We start from the raw sequence: 23430 nt of genomic DNA, 5'->3' as shown, positions 1-23430 counted from the left end.
GCGATGCGGCTGCTGCCTAAATCAGTTTGCGCTGGGGCCACCCTTCCTGAGCTAAGACCAAAATGTGTGAGCCGGAGGCTAAAAAACTGTGAGCTGGCTCACACTGACTCACCTTAGAGGTTAGAGGATATTCTAAGGTCCATGTTAAGTACTTCAACCCACTGGCTTATGAGTCTGTCGCTAAAATAGCCTTATTTTAATAACACACACTTTTTTAAAACTCCATCAGGTCTGTTGAAAAATTCACTCATTTTAAAAATAAAAGTTGCTTCCGGGTTCCTCCAGGATTAGGAGCCCTGGAGCTTAAGTTTCATTAGCTTCAGGGTAGATCCCCTGCATGGGAGGCACCCCAGAAACATTGGGTGGGGGGTTTGGTGGCTCAGGTTTTGCAAGAACTGGGGTCAAGTAATGGGTTTTCCCTGGCGACCCTGAATTTGCTTGGTGTGTGATCCAGGTATGTGGCAGGGCTGTCAATCTCCAGGTGGTGGCTGGAGATCTCCCACTATTGCCACATCTCCAGGTGAAAGAGCTCAGTTCACTTGCAGGAAATGGCCACTTTGGATGGTGGGCTCTATGGTGTTATACCTCATTGAAGTTCCTCCCTAACCCTGTCCTCCTTTGACTCTACCCTCAAAATCTCCAGGTATTTCCCAAGCCAGAGCTGGCAACCCTAGTATGTGGGGATCATGTGGCTCCTGGGGGGAGATTTTTGCAGGAAGGAAGTCCAATGAGACATGTGCACAGCCCTTCATTTTGTGCACAGATGTTTGCAAAAACAAAATGTAGGGGCAGGTATTAATGCCTCGTACTGCAACACTTAGTGGAGTGGGTCCATTCTCTTATGTTTTGTACAGAGAAGGTGGCATTATTCTCTATTAATTTTATAATGTTTTTGTGTGTGAAAGAGCAGGCTCGTGAATTGCCCGGAGAACCTTGGAGTGGTTCAGGACAGCAAAGCAATGTGAAAACACTTTGTATTTGCTTAGGAAATAAGTTTGGCTTAAAGTTTATAAGAGAAAGTGTGTAAAATGGTTGGATTGCTAACAGTATGGGAGAGAAAAGAACAAGAGTTCAGTAGCAACTTAAAGACTAACAAAATTTGTGACGGTATGAGCTTTTGTGTATCTGAAGAAGTGAGCAGTGACTGGACTCCTGCGCTTTTCTGCTGGTATGGGAGATAGTTGTCTCCTTCCCACTCATCTGTTCTGGAGATGCCTTGCTTTGTGTTTGTTGGGCAGGTATTGCTGTGTCCCTCCTATTTTTCTTATCTTGGGTTAATGAGAAATGGCATTTTCTTGCTTCTTGTTGAAAGGGCTGCTTGATATTGTCTTTCCTCTGCTGTCCATTAGTAGCTTTGCCATTGTAGGGCTGTTTGTTACACCAGTAGCTAAGGTAGCCTGACTCTTCAGATTCTGTGGTCATCCCTGTAGTTTTGGTTAATAGGAGGAGATTTGGGCAAGTCGCAAGTGACTTTCAAACCTGAGAAAAGACGGCTTAATTCTCACTGAAGGAGTTGTCCAAAATAATACAGATATGAAGTACTGTACAGCTGCAGTTAAGAGGAAAGTAAGGTATTACCGTTGTTTGAGAAGAGTGTAGTTGCTTCCATTTTGGTTCAGAAATATGCATAAGTTGCATGGGAAAGACTGCAGAAGACTCGGTCCCACGCTATCTACAAAGTTCCTGGGTTGCTGTGACTAAAATTCCTTAGTTTCATTGTTAGCCATGTCTGTTCCTGATGTAGATTCAGGTTGGGTAGCCGTGTTGGTCTGAAGTGGCAAAACAGAGTCTGAGCCCAGAGGCATCTTGAAGACCAACAAGATTTTATTCACGGTACAAGTTTTTGTATGCAAGCACACTTCCTCAGATTTTTTTGCCTTGTTCTGTTCCACTGTATCTGAGAAAGTGTGCTTCCTCACGAAAGCTTGTACCATAAATAAAACTTTATTGGTCTTCAAGGTGCCACTGAACTCAAACATTGTTCCTGATGTAGTATACAGTTAGATATAGTGACTTTTCCTTTCCCAGTATTAGGCCTTTCTCCTTTGCTTTTTCAGAATGCAGATTGCATGCTGATTCTGGTATTATTTCATTCTTTTCTTTCATTTGGGGGGTGTTTACAAACTAGAGCCACTTCCCTGACAGACTCTCTCATTGAATGCTTCTTGCTCAGTGCTTTGGTTCATGATCTTTTGTTTTTGATTCAGAAGCACTCTCTCAGAGAGCTGGAATCCAGCCCCGAGTTCAGTGTTCTCACTTTCCCCCACAGTTAGTTGAATGTTGCATTGCTATATCTGGGGTAGCCACACAGGGCTTTACCAAATAATTAAGAGGAGAAACTGCAGCTGGCGTTTTGTTGCTACCTGCGTAAGCAGTGGCTCTCTAATTATGGACATGAGATTAAACCCTACTCGGTTCCGGAGTGATCGGGTACCTGTGGGATCATCCGTTGTGGGATAATGTATGCTCTGTTTTTCCCGGCAGACTGTCTTGGGGATATGGTTTTCCTGTGTTTTTGTGTATCATCTTTGGACTGGATTTGTGTGCACATGAATTCAGTGGTTTGAACAGCTCTTGTTCAGGATGACACCTAATCCTTTCCTGACAGGTTCTTTGAAGAGTGCTCTCTCTGTCTGTTGTGGCTATAGTTTCACATCCTAATAATAAAATGTTGCAGTTTTAATTATGTAGTGCAGTTACAAGTCAAGGTTTTATGTCAGGGGTGACAAATTATACCCAGGTACTACTGTAAACATTCAGGTGTGTAGTTCTGTTGGTCTAAAGCAGCAGAACAAAGTTGAGTCTAGTCGCACCATTAAGATCAACAAAGTTTAATTCTGACTATAAGCTTTTGTGGGCGTGCACACTTCTTCAGATATCTTAAGAGGTGTGCATGCCCACGAAAATTTATACCCAGGATTAAACTTCGTTGGTCTTAAAAGGTGCCCCCGGACTCAAACCTTGTACAGTAAACATTGTTAGCGGTGATTTGTAAATAGATTCAGAGACGCCTCACTTTGTGTTTGTCACCAACCTCTGTATTCACCGTCTTTGATGGCTGAATAGGGATATAGGATTCTTATCTCACTACAGATGCTGATTTTCTGCCCCCAGGCATTTCTCCTCTGCTGTAATCAAGCTAATTATAATATGCACGGTATCTCTGCATCCTCTACAAGCTTCTTTTACAACATCCCTCCCATCTCTAACTGAGATAAAAAGACTCAGATCACTATTTCTATTCCTGTCTGACAAAGGGAGCTTTGGCTCTTGAAAGCTTATACCCAGAAAACGTCGTTGGTCTCTAAGGTGCTTCTGGACTTGAATCCAATTGTTTTACTGCAGCCCAATACAGTGCCCTCTGAAGCTATCATCTTTAGATCATATAACTTCAGTTTGAGACCTAGTATATAACTGAAGGGAAAAGAAGAAGGGGACAGCAAAGGATGAGACTGTTAGACAGTGTTGTCAATGCAATGAACATGAGATTAAGCAAACTCCAGAGGATGACGGAAGACAGGAGGGCCTGGCGTGATGTGGTCCATGGGGTCACAAAGAGTCAGACTCCACTGTGCTACTGAACAACAACAAATATAACTGCCTGATCAGGACATCTGTATTTTGAACAGGGGTTTGCACACCTCGTGTATGTATAGAAAGCACAAAATTGGTGTTGAGTGCAGAATTCAGCACATGAAAATCTCTTACTTGCAAAGATGGGCTTAAAAGCAACTTTGGAAACAGTCGAAGCCTGAGGGGCTAAATAGGATTTCCTAGTGGTCAAGCGGTGAGGCTTCAGTACCTTTCGTATCCCCTTACCTCTCCATGTGACTAATAGAAGTCGAATTAATTTATATAGAGAAGAAAAGGCATACATGCTGAATTTGTATATAATGTACCAGTCCCAGAGTATCACTGTTTCTTTGCAGGAACATAAATATTTTAAGTGCTCACAAACTCTGTTTGAAAAGAAGTCAGAACAAAAGTTATCTGCTTCCCAAAAACCACCTATTTCCAATCCTGTTGTTGTTGAATATTTTGCTAGCAGCTGTCTCTTCTGTGAGTGCTTGAGAATGCAGGATTTGTTATCATGATTTCTTCGTCCTTAAGATAGATCCAGGTGGTCAGCTGTGTTGGTCTGAAGCAGTAGAACAAAATTAGAGTCCAGTGGCACCTTTAAGACCAACAAAGGTTTATTCAAGGTATGAGCTTTTGTGTGCACGCACACTTTTTCAAATACATTGGAATGGTGGATAACAAACTAACATGTAACATGATGATGTTTAAGATATGCAAAGTCAAAAATAACAAGCTAAGGTTCTAAGGTCAACAGTTTTAAAGCAATAAATATGTCCGAATAACAGATACACGTCTAAAGGTGTTTTTTCTAATTGTGGGAAGCAAACCAAGAATTTCCATGCCTGGGAGGAGAGAATGGAGATTCTCGATTTGCTTCCCACAATTAGAAAAGACACCTTTAGACATTTATCTGCTATTCGGACATATTTATTACTTTACAACTGTTGACCTTAGAACCTTAGCTTGTTGTTTTTGACTTTGCATATCTTAAACATCATCATGTTACATGTTAATTTCCCTGTCTATAAGTTTGAACCTTATCCACCATTCGAATGTATTTGAAAAAGTGTGCGTGCACACAAAAGCTCATACCTTGAATAAACCTTTGTTGGTCTTAAAGGTGCCACTGGAATCTAATTTTGTTCTTCGCCCTTAAGTGTGGGTTGTTCATATTTTCCCTGGCTCGCAAGCATTTTGCACCAAGCAGAAATGGTAAATGAACACATATGGTCCACGTGGACAGAGAAGAATTGCTGTAATGCTAATCAGTAGGTATATAGTTAAGAATATCTTGGCACAAAAGCACCATGTGCTGATAACATTCAGTTTAGGACGCCTGCTATCAAGGTAGGGCTGGGTGACTTAACTACTGAATTTCCTTTGCTTATCAGAAGGAAGGAAAGGGATTCTGAACGTAAAGTGATGCCATTATGACTGGACAATGGTAAGCTCTATCCAAACCCCACAGGAAGTTGTGTTTCAGCAGCTCAGTCACAAACCAAACACCCACTTTCAACTGAGTTCTTATTCCATACAGTTTACCTTCTCAGATATAGGTTACTAGGTGTTTGCTGCCAGAACCATTAAAATGGGATTCGGCCATCCTGTACTACTCAGAGACTATAAGGAGGGAGAAAAAGGCCTTTCTCCATCCTGTTCTCTAAAAATAACTAGCAGCCATTTTGACTGTAGCCGTCAATGATAACATCTCTGACGTATTCCCTTCCCCATAACTTGATTCCATTTGCATCAGCAGTCTCACAAGGTATTTAAAAGGAGGTCGGTTCAACTCTTGTTCCCAGGACTGAACAGTTCCACCCTGCTGATACCATGGATCTTCAGTAGCCCACTTTGTAGACCAGGGGTAGGCAACCTCTTTTGGCCCAAGTGCAGGGGAAAGAAATGCAGGATGTGTCTGAAGAAGATGCCAGTATGCTGGCAAACAGAATGGAGGTAGCGAAGACAAGGGAGCAAGCCAAGTCTAGCAGCATTACCAGCAGATCTGGGAGGCAGTGATGGGCAGTGATGTTCTCTGGCACAGCTGGCCCCAGCACTGCTGCCAGTACCCCAGTTGCTTGCAGCAGAGATTTGGCAGCCCTGGGTGCCAAGGAAAACGGTCTGATGTGCCTCTGTCGGCATGCCTTCTGGCCTACACTTGCCTGTGCATTCTCTAGGCTGTGGATCGGTCTTGGACCACTTTTCCCCAGCCAATTTCTTTTCTCTCTTTTTATTATCAGTTTACAGCACAAAGACAAAACAAACTACCATCTACAACAGTCTCTGAATCATTTATAAAATGTAGGTACATAATCATCTGTAATCATCTACTACAGTCTTCTACAGTATCCAAATTATATCGTAAACATAAACTACAATCATCTATATCGTCTAATTATACTTATTTAGAATTTATATGTACTCTTATTTTTGGCCTCTATTTAAACACCTTTATTCTATCCCTCCCCCGGAAGACATCTTAATCTATGTCTTGACTTAAATTTGTTCCCAATTCTCAGCTATATAATAAAAAAATACTTTCCATTTGCCTGGGAATTCTGAAAACGGTTTATTACATGTGTAAGCTGTTAATTTTGCCATTGTCTCATATTCATATAATTTATCCTTCCATTCCTTCAGATCTGGGCATCTTTCTGTCTTCCGTTTTGCTGCAAATACTACCCTCAGCCAGTTTCCAAGAAGTTCTTGGGTGGGGAGAGCCAGTTTGGTGTAGTGGTTAAGTGTGTGGACTCTAATCTGGGAGAACCGGGTTTGATTCTCCACTTGCACCTGCTGATGTGACCTTGGGTCAGTCACAAGCTCTGGCACAGCTGTCCTTGAAAAAGAGCAGTTTGTGTCAGAGTTCTCTCAGCCCCACCCACCTCACAGGGAAGGGAAAGGAGTTTATAAGCCGCTCTGAGACTCCAAATGAAGGGCGGGGTATAAATCCAATCTCTTCTTCCTCTTCTTCTGTTCTAAGGTGTTTAAGATGAGTGGGGGGGGGGGTTCTGCACTGACACCCTCCCAGCTCTCTGTTCCCAAACTGACATTCGAGGATTGATAACCGTATTTAGAATAGCTTGATCATTTTCTCACACAGAGGAGGTTTTTCCAAGAAGGATGTGAAAGCGTTTGAAGATCTCTCTTGTCCCCCTCATTCCCGGAGAAGCTTTCCCTCCTATTGTAGTTGTTATCCAGGAAAAGCTTGCACCCGCTGGATTTCTGCTTGTTGTCCAAGTGCCTAAAAAAATCAACAGATCCCTTAGGAAGAAGCTGCATGTTTAGTGTAGTAACAAAGCAGGCGAACAGTCAGAATGGTGTCAAAAATGCCTGACATTCTTTCTCACCATTCACTGGGGTGGGAAGCAGCCAAGGAGGAAATACTGGAGAGCTTCCAGGGGGGAAGTACGTGGGGCAGGTCGGAGATGAATAGCGAGGCATAAAATGGGCAGTGGGAATTGGTGCAGGGGGGAAGTACTTTACTGCTGAAGAAAATGTGGAAGTAGTCTATTGGTGATCTGGGAGGCAGGTACAGATGCATCATCCATCAAGGAATAGTTCAAATGACGCTCTGCGAATCTCACTTGCTATTGGTGAACACATTTTGCAGAGTGTTACTATCTGGCTAGCAGGGAACAAGGTTACAGGAGCATGATAGAACTTTACTTGCCATGTGGGCAAATGGGAGCCAGCCTGGTGTAGTGGTTCAGAGCGGTCTGGAGAACCAGGTTTGATTCCCCACTTCTCCCCATGAAGCCTGCTAGGTGACCTTGGGCCAGTCACAGTTCTCTCAGGACTCCCTCAACCCCACCTGCTGCACTAGGTGCCTGTTGTGGGAAAAGGAAGGGAAGGCGATTGTCAGCCGCTTTGAAACTCCTTGAGGTAGAGAGAAGTGGGGTATAGAAACTTTCTCTTCTTCAAATGCTGTTACTGACTGTGGTGGCACAAGGCTCTTATGCATGTACATTTTTAAGCAGCTGCAAGTTGTAATTTTAGTCTAACCTATATTACTGTGTTTCCTCTTTTAAAAGGGCATTTCAGCAAGGCTGTAAGTACTCCACCTTGCCCTTCCTCCAAATAGCTCAGGGAAATAGTTTCCTCTGTTCTGCCCTCCTACCAACCCTGTGAGGTAGGTTAGGCTGAGAGAATGTGACTAGCCCATGGTCACCCACGATGCAAATCTGTGCAGATTAGCCATTGCTGAAGCCCGTTGAAATCAGTGGGCTTTGGCTGGAGTAACTCTGCATCGGCAGTCACCTTTGGTGTAGTGGTTAGGAGCACAATCTGGGAGAACTGGGTTTGATCCCCCACTCCTCCACATGCAGCTGCTGGTGTGACCTTGGGCCAGTCACAAGTTCTCTCAGAGCTGTTCTCTCAAGGGCCGTTTCTCTCAGCCCCACCCACCTCACAGGGTGTCTGTTGTGGGGAGGGGGAGGGAAAGGGATTATAAGCAGCTCTGAGACTCCTTTGGGTAGTGAAAGTTGGGTATAAATCCAATCTCCTCCTCCTCTTCTTTATAACTGAGTGTGTGTGGGGGGTGTGAAACTCTTTTTCTTGGTCCTTTTCTTTAACCTCCACACCAGGTTAGATCTCTTCAGAATATTTCCCTCCCTGCTGAAAGGCACTCACTGCAGTGTACAGCAAGTAAAACGTCAGTACAGTTTTAAAATAACATAAAAACTAAAAGCTCTGTATTCAGAGTCAAATAAAATAAGGCTAGGCAACAGCAGAAAAGGCCAGGTAGTAGACCTTATGAGCTGAGGTGGGGGGGGGGGGGAATGAGCATTTTATAAACAGTTCAAATTCGTCATAGAGAGTAAAGATCATAATGCAAGCAATAAAAAGTGGGCTCAGAGAAAATTAAATGCGATAGTGTTTGCTAAAAGGAATAGGAAAGTTCCCAGTTAAACTCTACTGGCATCAACGTTTACAAGACAGGGAATTATGAAACTTTATTGGGGCAGAAAAAGTGGGAAGAACATAGGTGCCCTTGGGCATAGCTTTTCTCGTACCTTTAATTTACAAAAAAACTTGGTGCTTATAGCTGAAGTCACTTCTGATATGCTCCGTATCATGGCTGGAAGTAAAACATATGTGGCCATTTAGCTGTTGAAAACAAATTTAAGGTCTGTTTCTCCAGGCGCCTCTCAAAGAGGGGAGTCACAAAGGGCTTCACCCAGAAGTGAAACTTGCATTCTCAGTGTGCCTTGCTTCAAGGAAGGTATTTCTGCGGAAATGGTTTTCGAAAAACGCTTTATCTGAAACTGCTGCTTATTATTGCATGCTTGAAACTAACCCCCATTGAAGCTGATGGGACTTGTTCCCATGGATGTACCCACAAGTTCAACGGGTGGTCTCCTAACCCAAGCTGGCCTAAGATGAATTGGCCAGGAGTACTCTTTCTCAGTTCCTGAACATGACACTGGACTTTTTAAATTAGCAGCTTGGCTGTCTTATCTGGCATGCTGAAATACACCCTTCCTTCCTTGGGCAAGGGGGGAACCCAAGCTATGGAGGAATGACTTTTGGATTCAAGCGCTATCAGCGTGTCTGGCAAACTGAATATCTGACTATATGAATCCTACATGCTTTCCGTCTCATGGAGTAAAACTGCTGAGCCACAGAAGCAACAGCCCTTGCCTCTGGAAGGTCCAGGGCTTTGGGAACAGGATCTTAGTAGCTGCTTAGGTTTCCACAAGGACCTTATACTAAATTAACAGCCAATTCCTCCATCATATATCAAGTAGCCCTTGATAAATTCCCTTTAGATTCAGTGGCAATTTGTCATACTCCGGCTTCTGCCGGAGTAAAACAAACGTAAAGATGGGATTCCTGAAACAAGTCTCATTATTCTTTAGATCCCGGTCTTAAATTATCCTTGGTGGTGGTACATGTGAGCAGTGAAAGCCAAACAGTCATTATTTTCACCATTTCCCCCTTTGGTCTGTAATTGGATATAAATTCTGCAGTGCAGAAAGCTTGTCAGCTGCGTCAATGGAAACTTTAGATCATGTTCCAAGTTTAAAAGTGTTCTCGTTCCAAAGCAGTTTTTAAATTTGTATAATCAATTTGAATATGAACGGAAGGCCTAATCTAAGTGAAGCGAGCTGATTTTGTCTCTTGATCTGTAGTCGTCCCCCCTCTCTTCCCCCCATTCTTGTGTACCAAAACTGGCCAAGTTTTCTTCTTAGATGAGCGGGTCGACAAGGAGGGATTATTGTTTTCAGTCTGCAGATCGTATTTAAAGCACCCGTGTGAGGAATGCCCCTTCACCCAGAGCGATATAATTTTTGCTGCAAATATTTGTCTCATTGTGTGTTGGCGCAGCACGGTGCATTTGTGTGGACTATGGAAGGCGGTGATGAAGTCATTTGTCAGTGTCAGACAGCCGGCCGGGGAAGAAACCCAATCCAAGCCAAGGGAGGCGATTAGATGACTTAATGACTGAAATATGTGCTGCATCAAGACCTTAGTGCTGCTGCCTACTGAAGTGGAGGATGGGGAAACCTCCAGCATGGGGGAAAGCAATATTTTAGGTCCCTGCTGTAATATGATGGCATTGGCTTGCAACAAGCTGCTGCTCAGGGTCAATTACACTCAGCAGAATAAGATGTTAGAGCTTATGGGGGGCTGTCCAATATTGGGCTGCAGGGTGTGGTGTTGCATGTTTTGAGTGTCTCCCCAGAGGGTGGCATGGAGGAAACTTGCCCTAAATCGAGGGAAAGTGTTGCCATTTGGTTTTGCTGGTGGTGCTCAGTATATATGCTGGAAGGGGTTCTGTCTCAGTGGCAGAGCATCTGCTAGGCATGCAGGAAGCCCCAGGTTCAGTCCCCGTCATCTCCAGTTAGAAGGACCAGGTAATGGGTGCTAGGAAAGACCTCGCCCTGAGACCCTGGAGAGCCGCTGCCAGTCTGAGTAGACAATACTGATCTCAATGGACCAGTTGTCTGATTCAGTACAAGGCAGCTTCGTGTGTTCATATATGCTATGGGACATGGGCGGAGGACTTACATAACCATTGCACCCCTGTTCCATCATGTTTAAACACTAGCCACATGTGGTCCCATTCGTAGCACTAATGCACTAGTGGGCCAGGTGGGTGAACCACTAGTGTGGTGATGCTCCATGAAAATAGGCTGGTTCCTTACCCCTAGTAATTTTGCTTACCCTTTCCGAGGTGAACAATATTTATGTCCTGCCTTTCTGCCCAGCCAGGGCCATCCCCCGCTTATTGGCCGTGTTAACGTACTGTGTCTAATGTGCTTTGTTTTCAGGCTTTTGTAATCCTGCTTCACTTCTCAGGGTGAACAATATTTATGTCCTGCCTTTCTGTCCAGCTGGGGCCACCAAGAGCAGAATAGAAATACATTTCCCGCTTATTGGCAGTGTTAATGTACTCTGTCTAATATGCTTTGTTTTCAGGCTTTTGTAATCCTGCTTCACTTCTCAGGTGTCTTATTCTATTGATTCCACTGCCTTACATCGCGTGTTCCGCCTTGAGCCTCGATGAGAAAGGCGGACTGTCAATAATGGGAATAAAATAAATAAAACCAATTTAAAAACAGCTCAGAGGTTAAGATGCTGAGCTGCAGGCCGGAAGGTCGGCAATTCAGCTGTTCGAGACCCGAGTGCCGCATGACGGAGTGAGTTCCCGTCTCTGGCCCCAGTTCATGCCAACCTAGCAGTTCGAAAGCAAGAACTTGCAAGTAGGTAAAGAGGCACCGCTTCGGCGGTAAGGTAACAGCGTTCTGTGTGCCTCAGCGTCTAGTCATGCCAGCCACATGACCATGGAAATGTCTTTGGACAGTGCTGGCTCTTTGGCTTGGAAACGGAGATGAGCACCGCCCCCTAGAGTTGGATTCAACTGGCTTTCGAGCAAGGGAAACAGTTACATTTACTTTTTAAAAATACATATATGAAGCAGCGTACAGCAGGATTAAAATGTAAGGCATGGAGGGATCACTGAAGGAATGTCAGACCAAATAAGTCTTCACCTGCTGGCAGGAAACAGAGATGGAAAGGGACAGACCAATCTTCCCGGAAAAGGAGTCCCATAATTTTGGTGCCACAACAAAGAAGGCCCCAACTCTGGTTGCCACCCGTCTAACCTCAGATACGGGGGCACCTGAAGCTGAGCCTCAGAGGGTGGCCATAACTGTCAGGTTTGTATGGTCGTAAGCGAGAGTAAATGTAGGTCTTCCTCTGGTAAGGTGTGACCTACCAGGGACGTTTTCCTTCATTCGAGTGGGTAGCCATGTTGGTCTGAAGCAGCAAAACAAAGTTTGAATCCAGTGGCACCTTTTAAGACCAACAAAGTTTTACTCTGGGTGTAAGCTTTGTGCACATCTGAAGAAGAGTGCATACACACGAGAGTTTCTGCCCAGAATAAAACTTCGTTGGTTTTAAAGTTGCCTCTGGATGAAGACTTTTTTCCTTGATACAAGTTATGCTGCAACAGCCATGCTCCCACTGTATTTTTTTTAAAAATGAAAGAGGGAGGAAGAACCGGAGGGGGGGGGGAGCAGATCCTAGTTTGCTGGGCTTATCGCAGCTCTCATAATCTGAAAGCCACAGACCTTTGGGCAGCAAGAGAAGGGTTATGTTCAGCTGCTCTGGGAAGGTCAGAAGGTCACTGTAAGCACAGAGCTTATCATATTGGCCTCTCTGAAAGCAGCATTGTAGTTGGTTTGTAAGCAGGAAATTCTGTATTGGCCATTGTTGTAAATAGCACAAGATTTTGATACAGGAGTGTCGAAGGAACGGATGCTTTCCGAGGTAACACCCTAAGTCATCCCAAAGGAGGGGTGTAGATTGCAGAGGAAGGGGTTTTATTTGTCCTTTGGATCTGAGAAAATAGAAAGGACAAGCGGGGCCCTGCAAGAAACTTGTGCAGAGTGTGCATCCCTTCCCCCTCTTTGCTGCTTTCCCTCTTCCACCAACAATCTTCTTCCAAGGTGAAAAGTATGGTGATGGTGACAAGTAGATCTCTGCATGCTCAGTTGATCCACGACGGATGTGGGGCATAATATTTTCCATCTCCAAAGCTTCATTGAGTCGTAAAATTAGCAATCAACGGGTGCCTTTGCAAGTACAATATTAGGTAAGCTTGGCTGTTTCATAGTTGTGAATTAGGAGTTATAGTTTCAGAGGGTAGTCGTGTTGATTTGCAGTACAACGGAGGATGGAAGAGATTGGATTTATACTCTGCCCTTTACTCGGAGTCTCAGAGTGGCTTACAAACTCCTTTCCCTTCTCCTCCTCACAACAGACACCCTGTGGGGTAGGTGGGGCCGAGAGAGCTCTGAGAGAACTGCTCTTAAGAAAACAGCTCTTGTCAGAACTATGGCTTGCCCAAGGTCATCCAGCGGCTGCAAGAGGAGGAGTGGGGAATCAAACCTGGTTCTCCCAAATTAGAGTCCGCGCACTTAACCACTACACCAAACTGGCTCTCTGATGAAGGGAGCTTTGACTCTCAGAAGTTTATGCCTCCCCCCCCCAAAAAAATCTTGTTTGGTCTTTAAGGTGCCACTGGACTCAGATCTAGCTGTCCCAGGAATTATGTGTGAGATGTATGTTTTACTGATTTGTAAACTGGGAAGGAGAGGAATAAAACTGCAAATACATATAATAATTCATTTTTTAAAAGAAGCAACAAATTCACCTGATTAGCTATGCAGTGCAAATCAAAACTAAAATGCTTATGTCTCCTCCTATGGGCCAAAGGATATTGTAATCATCAGTCTGATATGGAACTGACAAGTGATGAGGTGCCCTCATGAACTCCAGGGACAAGAGTTAAATTCTGTTTACATGGATGAATGGTCAGTCCTGTCAGTGACATATCACACACAGTTCTTTGGCTGTGTTAAAACTGCTGTCTACAGTTTTGGTGCCCTTTTTTTGGTAAACCTAATGTAAGTATTCCAATAAAAATAAATTTCCATATGAAGCTTTGAACCTTGTTTGACTGTGGCATTTGAAAAAGAGCAAAAGTTCATACCCTACCACATATTTTGTTAGTCTTTAAGGTGCTACCAGACTCTTGCTCTTTTCTACTGCTACAGACAGACCAACATGGCTACCCATCTTGATCAGTGACATTTAAACCACACTTGATTTTTTTTTTTTTGCTTTTAAAGGATTTGTTGCTGTTTGGACATAATTTTGGGGGGGGGGTTGGTTGTTTTTGCTGTCAAGTCACAGCCAATTTATAGCGACTAGGGATGAGCCTGGTCCAGAAAAAAAGGACCACAGAAGTTTGAGGTCCATGGAGTTTACTTCCATGTTTAACATACCAGGTCATGGTCCATTTAATCTGTGACGCTGCACGGCTGGCAAAGGCATTTAAAGGAAATGCGTTCTGGTTCCCTTCCAGAGTCTCCATTCGGCCTTCACTCACGCGCTGTGTGGCTTCGCAAAAACCATTTAAAGGAAACATGTTTCCTTTAAATGGCTTTTGCAAGCCCCGCTGACACAGACCTTACCAACCTCATGGGAGGTCTGTGCCAGCAGGATGGCATGTTTTGGGCCATTTAAAGGAAACATATTAGGTCTGTGGTCCGGTCCATGCCCATCCCTCCTCTGTCGGGATTTCAAGGCAAGTGATAATCAGTGGTGATTGGCCGTTGGCTTCCTCCTCTGCTTAGCAGCCTTGGTGGTCTCCCATCCAAATACTAACCAGGGCCAACTCTACTTAGTTTCGAAGATCTGACGAGCTCGAGCTAGCCCGGGCCATCCAGGCCAGGGCAAAAATTAATAAGATGCTTTTAAAACTAGTCTGCCAAGTCAAAATAAATACGATCACACAAAATAAACCAGATCACACTCATCAGCTTCCTGCATTCTCCCCCCAACCCCATTCTGACTTTTTCAGGAAACTCACTTCACTGTAATAATTCAGTCAGGTTGTGACTGTAAATAAGTAGCTTTCAAAATCTTATACCAACTTTAGAATGTATGTTATGAGGACAAATGAAGCGATTTCATTCATACAGTTGCCAATGGGACTGCTGTATGTGGGGTTCACCATTCTACTTGGATCACCATATGAATGTGTTGAGGTGTTTCCTGGAGTGGGGAGCTGTTTTCTTGTAACAGGAGCCTTTTTTTGGCAGTCTCCAAGCATCCCAGTATGTCTGCAGTGTAAATCCCTCCTTGGCAGAAACTCCGGCTGCGTTTCTGAACTCCGGAATGTCATTGCTTTCCAGGGCATGTTTCTTCTCAGCGTCTAAGTCTGCCTTTAAAATTGCTACCTCAGTCTCCTGTGGGTCTGCCACCAATGTGGGTTTTCCGTGAATATTGGTCTCTGAGTTTCTGCATGAAAATTGAAATGCTAACAAAAGGAAGAAAAGGAACTGCATACAAGCACTGGGGGTTTTGGCCATGCGTCATATCCCTCAGTTAGCCCATCTGTAGCATGATTGATGTGTAGTACAACAGCCCGGACAACTATAGATAAGCAGACTATATTTACGTATGTGGGGTGGTAGAAAAGAGCAAGAGTCCAGTAGCACCTTAAAGACTGTGACTCACAAAACCTCCTACCCTGTCACAATTTTTGTTAGTCTAAGGTGCTACTGGAATCTTGCTCTTTTCTACCGCTACAAACAAACACAGCTACCCATCTTGATGTATTTGTGGGGGGGGAATAATTTTTTCCACGGAAAAACATAGCATCTGAAAATTTTCCACTTTTCATCTCCATGGTATAGGCTAGTTGTTTCCAGTGTGGGGGCAATTGCATTACAGGTAAAGCCCCACATGAAATAATGTGTTTCTGGCACACACTGGGGTACTTAAGCAGCTTTTTTCTAACCCAATTGTTTGGTCTATTGACATGAGTGTGAAGAGCCGAGCTGCAAGAGGAGAGGCTGGGACTTTCCATAGGAAGATCTGCAAACTTTGGTGTGTCTAGGCCATCTGTGTCTCAATCTGTTGGCTGGCCCACCCGTACCATAGGCTATTGTGCCAAAAGAGGTATTTGCAGACGACACGAAATTGTTCAGGGTGGTGAGAACAAGGGAGGCTTGTGAGGCACTCCAAAGGCATCTGTCAAGAATGGGCAAGTGGGAGTCAACGTGGCAAATGGGGTTCAGTGTGGCCAAGTGCAAAGTGGGGCCAAAAGTCCTAACTATAAATACACATTGATGGGGTACGAACTGGCAGAGACCAACCAAGAGAGAGATCTTGGAGTCGTAGTAGATAACTCAATGAAAATGGTGAGGCAGTATGCGACTGCAATAAAAAAGGCCAACACTACGCTGGGGATTATTAGGCAGGGAATTGAAAACAAATCAGCCAGTATCATAATACCCCTGTATAAATCGATGGTGCGACCTCATTTGGAATACTGTGTGCAGTTCTGGTCACCACACCTCAGAGAGGTGTGCATTGGAAAAAGTGCAGAAAAGGGCAACTCGAATGATAAGAGGGTTGGAACACTTTCCCTGTGAAGAAAGGTTGAAGTGCTTGGGGTTCTTTAGCTTGGAGAAATGACAACTGAGGGGTGACATGATTGAGGCTTACAAGATTATGCATGGGATAGAGCAGGCAGAGAAAGTGGTACTTTTCTCCCTTTCTCACAATACAAGAACTCGTGGGCACTCAATGCAATTGCTGAGCAGTCGGGTTAGAACGGATAAAATGACGTACTTCTTCACCCAAAGGGTGATTAACACATGGAATTCACTGCCACAGGAGGTGGTGGCGGCCACAAGCATGGACATCTTCAAGAGGGAATTAGATAAAAATATGGAGCAGAGGTCCATCAGTGGCTATTGGCCACAAGGTATAGATAGGAACTCTCGGTCTGGGGCAGTGATGCCCTGTATTCTTGGTGCTTGGGGGGGGCAACAGTGGGAGGGCTTCTAGTGTCCTGGCCCCATTGCTGGACCTCCTGATGGCACCTGGTATTTTTGACCACTGTGACAGAGTGTTGGACTGGACGGGCCATTGGCCTGATCCAACATTGGCTTCTCTTATGTTCTTAGGGTCTTATGTAGTCATCAGTTCTTTGATGTCATCAGCTCTTTGAGTATGATGTTCTTCTGTCTCTCTCGCACACACTTTGCTTGTGTCTCATCCTCTCTTTGCAGTGTTTCTTTTAAATCTCATGAAGAGTTTAAGCAGAAACCACTTATTGAAAATGTGTAGCTGTGCAGAATGAGAACTCAAACCTTGGAAAGAATGTACCACCACCCCCCACTCTCTGTTAAGTGTTTTGGGGAAATGGTTTCGTTCCATCCCGCTTTCTTGTCCACCTCTCCTTTCTGTCTCTTCACGTTCTGTTTTTCCCTGTTTCTTCATAGCATCGCTAACCAGCGGGACTGATTCCATTTGTGGCTTTGTTGCATAGCCGGGCATCTGAGAATGGATTGGGATGGGACATATGAGCAAGGATAATGATGCTGTGTTGTAACATGTTCATTACAAAATTAATAAAGGGATAAAGTAGCAATCCTGACCTGAAATGATCTCCTAGTGTAGAAAAGCTGTGATGCCATTTATTTATTTGTCTCAATTCTGTGAATTGCACAGCACCGTCTGTTTACAGCATGCCAAAAGCTAAGGTACATTGTACAAGGATAGCATGATTCAGATATATATATTTAGTCTGAGACCTGACTGAAGTTACCGTGTTGGAAGGTTTCCGTTCCTGCTCAGAATTAGGTAGTGTTTGCTTTTTTAACAGTTCTTTGCAATATTTGGGGGTTCTGTAGACATTAAACCAGTCTTGTAGATAAAGCTATCTGCACACACACCCAACCTCATGATGGAAAACCAAACTGAAGCTTCATTGCTGAATTTGTTTGCGGCCTAATGTCGTTCTTGTATATGCTGTGTGTTTGAAGTGATGCATCTGCTACAGCTACCCAAATCAGAGTCATCTAATGCTGTTCAAAGAGCTCTTGAAACTTATGCATGTATACAAAGTGCTGTCAAGTTGCAGCTGGCTTTTCAAGGCAAGAGACGAACAGAGGTGGTTTGCCATCACTTACCTCTGCATTGTGGCCCTGGCATTCCTTGGTGATTTCCTATCCAAATACTAACCCGGGCTGCCCCTGCTTAGCTTCCAAGATCTGACGAGATCAGGCTGGCCGGGGCCATCTAGGTCAGGGCTGTTGAAACTTAATTGGGGGTGTGAATAAGAGATGTCACTGTAGGATTTAGAAAGCATGGGGCCAAAATCCGATGAGACATCAGCGTTCCGAGTGCTCACCCCTGGAGTGTTCCCAGTTTCCATTTCTGCGGTGATAAGTCAGATCCACATGACTGGGACTGGAGCAGGCATTGCTGAAGTACCTGGAATGCTGCCATTTCAGCTTCCCGGGTCCCGAAGAGAAATGGAAGCCCTGCAGAGAAGTCTCACGTGCGGCCTTCTCATCATAACCTACTTCTGGGGTTAAGGAAGGGGTCAGGGGAATGCTGTTCAAGCTTCATCTCACTCTTGGTAGTGGACTTGGAAGTCCATGTTTTCAAATAGGGACCAAAGGCTCTTCTCTGACTTAGGGAGAAAAATATGTTAGCCATACCCACTCTCAATCCAGCAGAGAGGAATTTGTTTGTCACTGACCACGAGTAAGCCTCTGGTGTGGTCATCTAGGAAAAGGGTTGCCAACTCTGGGTTGGAAAATTCCTGGAGATCTGGGGGTGGGGTTTGCAGAGAGTGGGGAGCTCAGCAGATGTGACACCATGGAATCCATCCTCCAGAGCTGCCGTTTTCTCTGGGGAACCTGGTCTCTGCAGACTGGAGATTGGTTGTAATCTCAGAACTCCAGGCCCCACCTGGAGGTTAGCAACCCTGTCTAGGAGCTAGTTCAAAATGACCGTGGTAGGTTGGCTGTTTCTACGTCCTGCACTTGCTGTTTCACAAAACAAACTCAGGTTGGGGGAATAACGTCTTTCCCTGTTTTCCATTTTCAGATTTAGCATTGGAGTCGAATCCATCTGACCATCCTCGGGCAAGCACAATTTTCTTGAGCAAATCCCAAACAGATGGTAAGCTAATTTTTGCTCATTTAAAAAAACAAAACCCCAAACGGACCAGGGTTGGAGAAAGCCGGTCAGAATGAGTATCTGCCGTTTAATATTTATCTGCATCTTCCATTCCTTCCCCTTCTGTCGAAGCATCTTTTGTCCCAGGCATTTTTCTCATTAACTTTGTGATAAATGACTAGGATTTGCGCTCCGTATTTGGGAGTTTGCCTGTCAGTAGGAAATGGTTATCTTATGACTGGCTCAGGGTGGGGGGTCTACTGAAGAGGTTTTTCCTGGCAAGCACTTACGTTTCCTGTGCAGCTTGAAGCTCAGTAGATGTAGATGGCACAGCTCCTGAAAGGTCCGCCTTTGGTGGCTCCTACCGGTTTAAGATTTCCTGCATTCCTTGCATTATCACATGTCCCAAACGCCACCCGATGAAATTACTAATAGACCTTGTCGCCCATTGTTCATGTCGAGTTACACACACGTGAGGCTACCTTACACTGAATCGGCCAGAGCCTTTGCAGCACTCTGGTTTGCAGCGTGAGATTCGGGATTCCAGTTCATGTCATTTCTAAGTGGGAAAAGGAGCACACATCCACAACCAGACCGTGGGCCCCTGCCTTGGAACCACAGAACCCTGAGCCCGGGAAGGGAATAAGGCAACCCCTTGCCTGGGTAAAGGGGAGGACGGACCATGCTGGACATCACTGCCGTTTCCCAGCTGAGCCTACAAGACACTTTGGAGGCTCTGGCTGATGATAACGCCGTTTCTGGCTTATTTCACTGATGCGTATCTTAAAAGTTGTCCATCGAGGTCAGTGTTGTCCCATCAGACTGGTAGAGGCGTTCCAGGGTCTCACGCAGGAGGTGTCGGGGACTGAATCTGGAACCTTCTGCAAGCCAAGCCGATGCTCTGCCACCGAGCCACAGCCCCTCCCCAACTTTGAGATGATAGCTCTAACTTCATCCTATGCTTCCTCTCGTCATCAAGAAATGTTGTGCATTTATCTCCATTTCCCAACCCCTTTAACTCCTTCCCAACTCTCAGTCTTCTGTCTGATAAGAGTAGCTCTGGTACTTCAGCTGGCACTCCTAAAGATCAGTGCTCACGTTCGTGTCCATAGGATGAGCTGTTGTAGTCTTGTTCCAGTTGTCACAAAACTATGTCTGCTTTGGTCTGTTTATTTCAGTGACCCTTTTTGTAATATAGGAGTGGCCACACAAAAAACCCCCGAACAAAGTCAAAAGTAATAAAAATGGAGCTGATGTGCCATGGAATGGTTTGACTTAGAGCTGAATGATTGTCAAATGAATAAAGTACATCTCGGTATTCTTACCAGTCTGAATTCATACTTGGGGTAGAGATAGGAGGGAAGTGCAGAAAAGCTGTTGTTGTTGATGTTGTGTCCCGTTCCCCCCTCCGGATTGTACTCCCCTCTCACATGGCAGAAATTAAGATATATATGCAAAGATAGCACAGGGAGCCACAGTTTGTAGATCTCTCTCTCAAGTATTGAGCATATCTGTACATTTGTTTGTAGCGAACTAAGGCATTTATGCTTTTAAATTCCATAAAAGTGTAGGATTTTATATGCCAATTTGTGAATGCATTTTATGTTACCATAAATTTAGGTTTGATAAGAAAGTATTGCATATATTTCAGCTTTCCCCAAAACTTGGGGAAGCCCTGCTGCATTTCAGATTTTGAAAACTAAAACATTAGTTGACTGAATTCTTTCTTCACTTTTTACAGTGAGAGAAAAGAGGAAAAGTAACCACATCAACCACGTAAGTAACAGACAAAAGAAATGCAAGTAATCCTAGGAGAGCCAGTTTGGTGTAGTGGTTAAGAGCGGCGGACTCTAATCTGGAGAACTGGGTTTGATTCCCCACTCTTCCACGTGCAGCCAGCTTGGTGACTTTGGGTCAGTCACAGTTCTCTCAGAGCTCTCTCAGCCCCACGTACCTCACAGGGTGTCTGTTGTGGGGAGAGGAAGGGGAGGAGATAGTAAGCAGCTCTGAGACGCCGAGTGAAGGACGGGGTATAAATCCAACCTCTTCTTCTAGTCAATTTTTTATAAAAAAAACATCCACATTAAGTGTCGGGTTTTCATCCTCTTGCTTCAGTGTTCCAACTTAATTTAATTTCTCTCTTTAAAATCTCTGGGGCTTGGGTTGCTCAGCCCTAACAAGAGAACAGTCCCATGCTTCCTGCTGGATGCGAGTGCTTTCCCAGATGTGATTTGAAGGCTGTGAGCTTCACTCGTAAGACAGCGGAAGCGATAGGTCTTCCAACGAGAAATCACGGATTAAATCCCCTTGTAAACATTTTAAGTTTTCAAGGTGCATGGAATCTTTGCTTGGTATTTTTTAACCATCCACTGTAAACTGAAAGGGGAGTTACCGGATCTTTTTGTGTTCTGGTGGATATACTTGGTACTATATCTCAGACCAAGTATATCCACCTTCATTATAGAAAGAGGCGCAGGTAAGAACATAAGAACATAAGAGAAGCCAATGTTGGATCAGGCCAGTGGCCCATCCAGTCCAACACTCTGTCACATGGTGGCCAAAAATACCAGGTGCCATCAGAAGGTCCACCAGTGTGGCCAGGACACTAGAAGCCCTCCCACTGTTGCCCCCCCCCCCCAAGCACCAAGAATACAGAGCATCACTTGCCCCAGACTAAGAGTTCCTACCTATACCTTGTGGCTAATAGCCACTGATGGACCTCTGCTCCATGTTTATCCAATCCTCTCTTGAAGCCGTCCATGCTTGTAGCCGCCACCACCTCCTGTGGCAGTGAATTCCATGTGTTAATCACTCTTAATATCGTTAATAAGGAAACGATCAAGATGGGTCTGTCTGTAGCAGCAGAAAAGAGCCAGAGTCCAGTATCACCTTAAAGACTTAACAAAATTTGTGGTAGGGTATGAGCTTTCGTAAGTCACTGCTCCCTTCAGCTCTGAAGATCTGTCACAAATTTGGTTAGTCTTTAAGGTGCTTCTGAACTCTTGCTGTTTTCTCCTACAAGGAAGTGATATCATTCTCCAACAGTGCAGGTGTGCAGCTAGAGCAAGACCTTTCTCTGGGTGGAAGTGAGTCTGGAACCGGTCTGAGGCAAGCTTTTGCAGTTGGGATCAAACAAACAAATGCAACTAGCTTTGTGCAATCAGTAGCTCAACGTGGAACCCTGACTCCTAGGTCTGTGTTGCCGCATCCCTATCTGAGAGGGGGTGTACCTGCCCTGTTTCCCCTCCCTTAGAACCAAGCACAGTGGGGAAATACAGTCTCGATCACCCTGCCTTGGAGTAAAAAGCTTGAGCTGTGCCACAGTGGCCGCTGGCATTGTTCTCCTCTTGGCTTGAAGTGGCTTTCTTAGTGTCCAGACTTGACCTCGTACCGGCTGACTGCTGCCTCACACAGCCACTGTTACTTTTCTACAGATCGCTCTGTCATTGTTTAAAAGAAATATGTCCAGGAGCAAGACTTGGGACTGGCCAAGGGTCTGGTGACTTCCTTGCTGGAGTCTAGGAATTGGAAGTCCAATCTGGATGTCTGTAGGCACATCATACTCCAATAGACTTCTCTTTTAATCTTGCCCACTGCATTGTTTCACACACTAGCTTAAGCGACCCTCCTTGATGTTTCTTTGCTTTGTTCAGTAGTTCTTATGGGTAATACTGTGTTGGGCGCATATCCAGACTACTCAATAAATCCCGAAATCAAATACATTGAAAGTTTATATTGGCCCTTTTGTTTTGTCCTTGTAGGTTTCCCCAGGGCAGCTTACAAAAAAGTATAGTTCATGTTCAACAATATTTATAGACGACAGCACAGTCAGCCAGCCTAATCTTAGGAGCACAATAAAATGGTAAGTACCATCGCGTCTGGGAGTAGTTGGTGGGGGGAGCACCCAACTCACATAACTGCCTATAAGTGTGTTGGATAATCCAGTATTCCTCTGCGGGCGGGCTTGGTGGAGGTGGTTAATACTGTTCTGGATGAATTGAGCAGAAACATTTGCCCATCATGAAATCAGGCAATGCAACGTTGAGCTGAACTGAGTAGTTCTGTGGAACTTCAGTCTGTGTAAGGTGTGAAGAATGTAGTGTTTGTGTCCTCCCGTGTTTGTCTGCCATCTAGTGGTGTCAGATTTGTCCTTTAAGTAATTGAACCTAAAATACTTTTGGTCAAGAGGCATTTGGGGGATATTTAACCATGACGTGTTTGTTAGTCTCTTGGATCTGGTCTGTCAGTTGATCTGCTACTGACCTGCAGTTCCAGAGATTTCCTGCTCCCATCTGTTCTTTGGCTTATTTCACTGATGTGTCTCTTAAAGCTGTCTTCTTGTGACTTTGAAATGCTTGAATCACGCCAGTGTATTCTTGGCTAAAACTGTGAAGCGACTTTTGGATTAATCCAGTAAGCACATAGAGGGCAGGAAGATGGACACGAGTATATAAAAAAAGCCCCCCCCCCCCCCCCCCCACGATCTTGAATGAGTGGAACTTTTCCGTGGCTGACTTGTTACAATCCTAGGGATGGTATTTATAGCACAGCTGGTTTATTTCTTATTGGCAGAGCATCTGTGGAAGGCCCTGGGTTCAATTCCCAACATCTCCACTTAAGAAGCACGGGGAGAAGGTGATGTCAAAGACCCCTGCTTGATCCCTTGGAGAGCAGCTGCCGGTCAGAGTAGACAAAACAACCTGGCACACCCAAGCTCTGACTCCGTAGAAGGCAGCTTCATGAGTTTGTTTGTTGGTTGGTTTAATTCAATTTATATTCCACCCTCCCTGCAAGCGGGCTCAGGCCAAATCACTGTAAGGTTCTAAAACACATAAATAGCAGGGCTATTTTTGGGCAGGA

General features: G+C 44.7%; 1 protein-coding gene across 1 annotated transcript in view; it reads left to right on the top strand.

Annotated features, from left to right (window-relative positions):
* The window catches only part of CCNYL1 (cyclin Y like 1), a 52032-nt gene that overhangs the window by 658 nt on the left and 27944 nt on the right, over window positions 1–23430 (top strand). Inside the window, exons 2-4 of the mRNA XM_015405944.1 lie at window positions 18499–18573; window positions 20312–20346; window positions 22332–22432. Coding sequence (XP_015261430.1) covers window positions 18499–18573; window positions 20312–20346; window positions 22332–22432 — 211 coding nt within the window. The remainder of the gene's footprint in view (window positions 1–18498; window positions 18574–20311; window positions 20347–22331; window positions 22433–23430) is intronic.

This window comes from Gekko japonicus, unplaced genomic scaffold (genome assembly GCF_001447785.1).
Source record: "Gekko japonicus isolate JY-2015 unplaced genomic scaffold, Gekko_japonicus_V1.1 scaffold317, whole genome shotgun sequence".
In the NCBI taxonomy this organism is placed as follows: domain Eukaryota; kingdom Metazoa; phylum Chordata; class Lepidosauria; order Squamata; family Gekkonidae; genus Gekko; species Gekko japonicus.
Note: the sequence above shows the minus strand (reverse complement) of the source record. Positions and strands in the feature narration are given on the sequence as shown.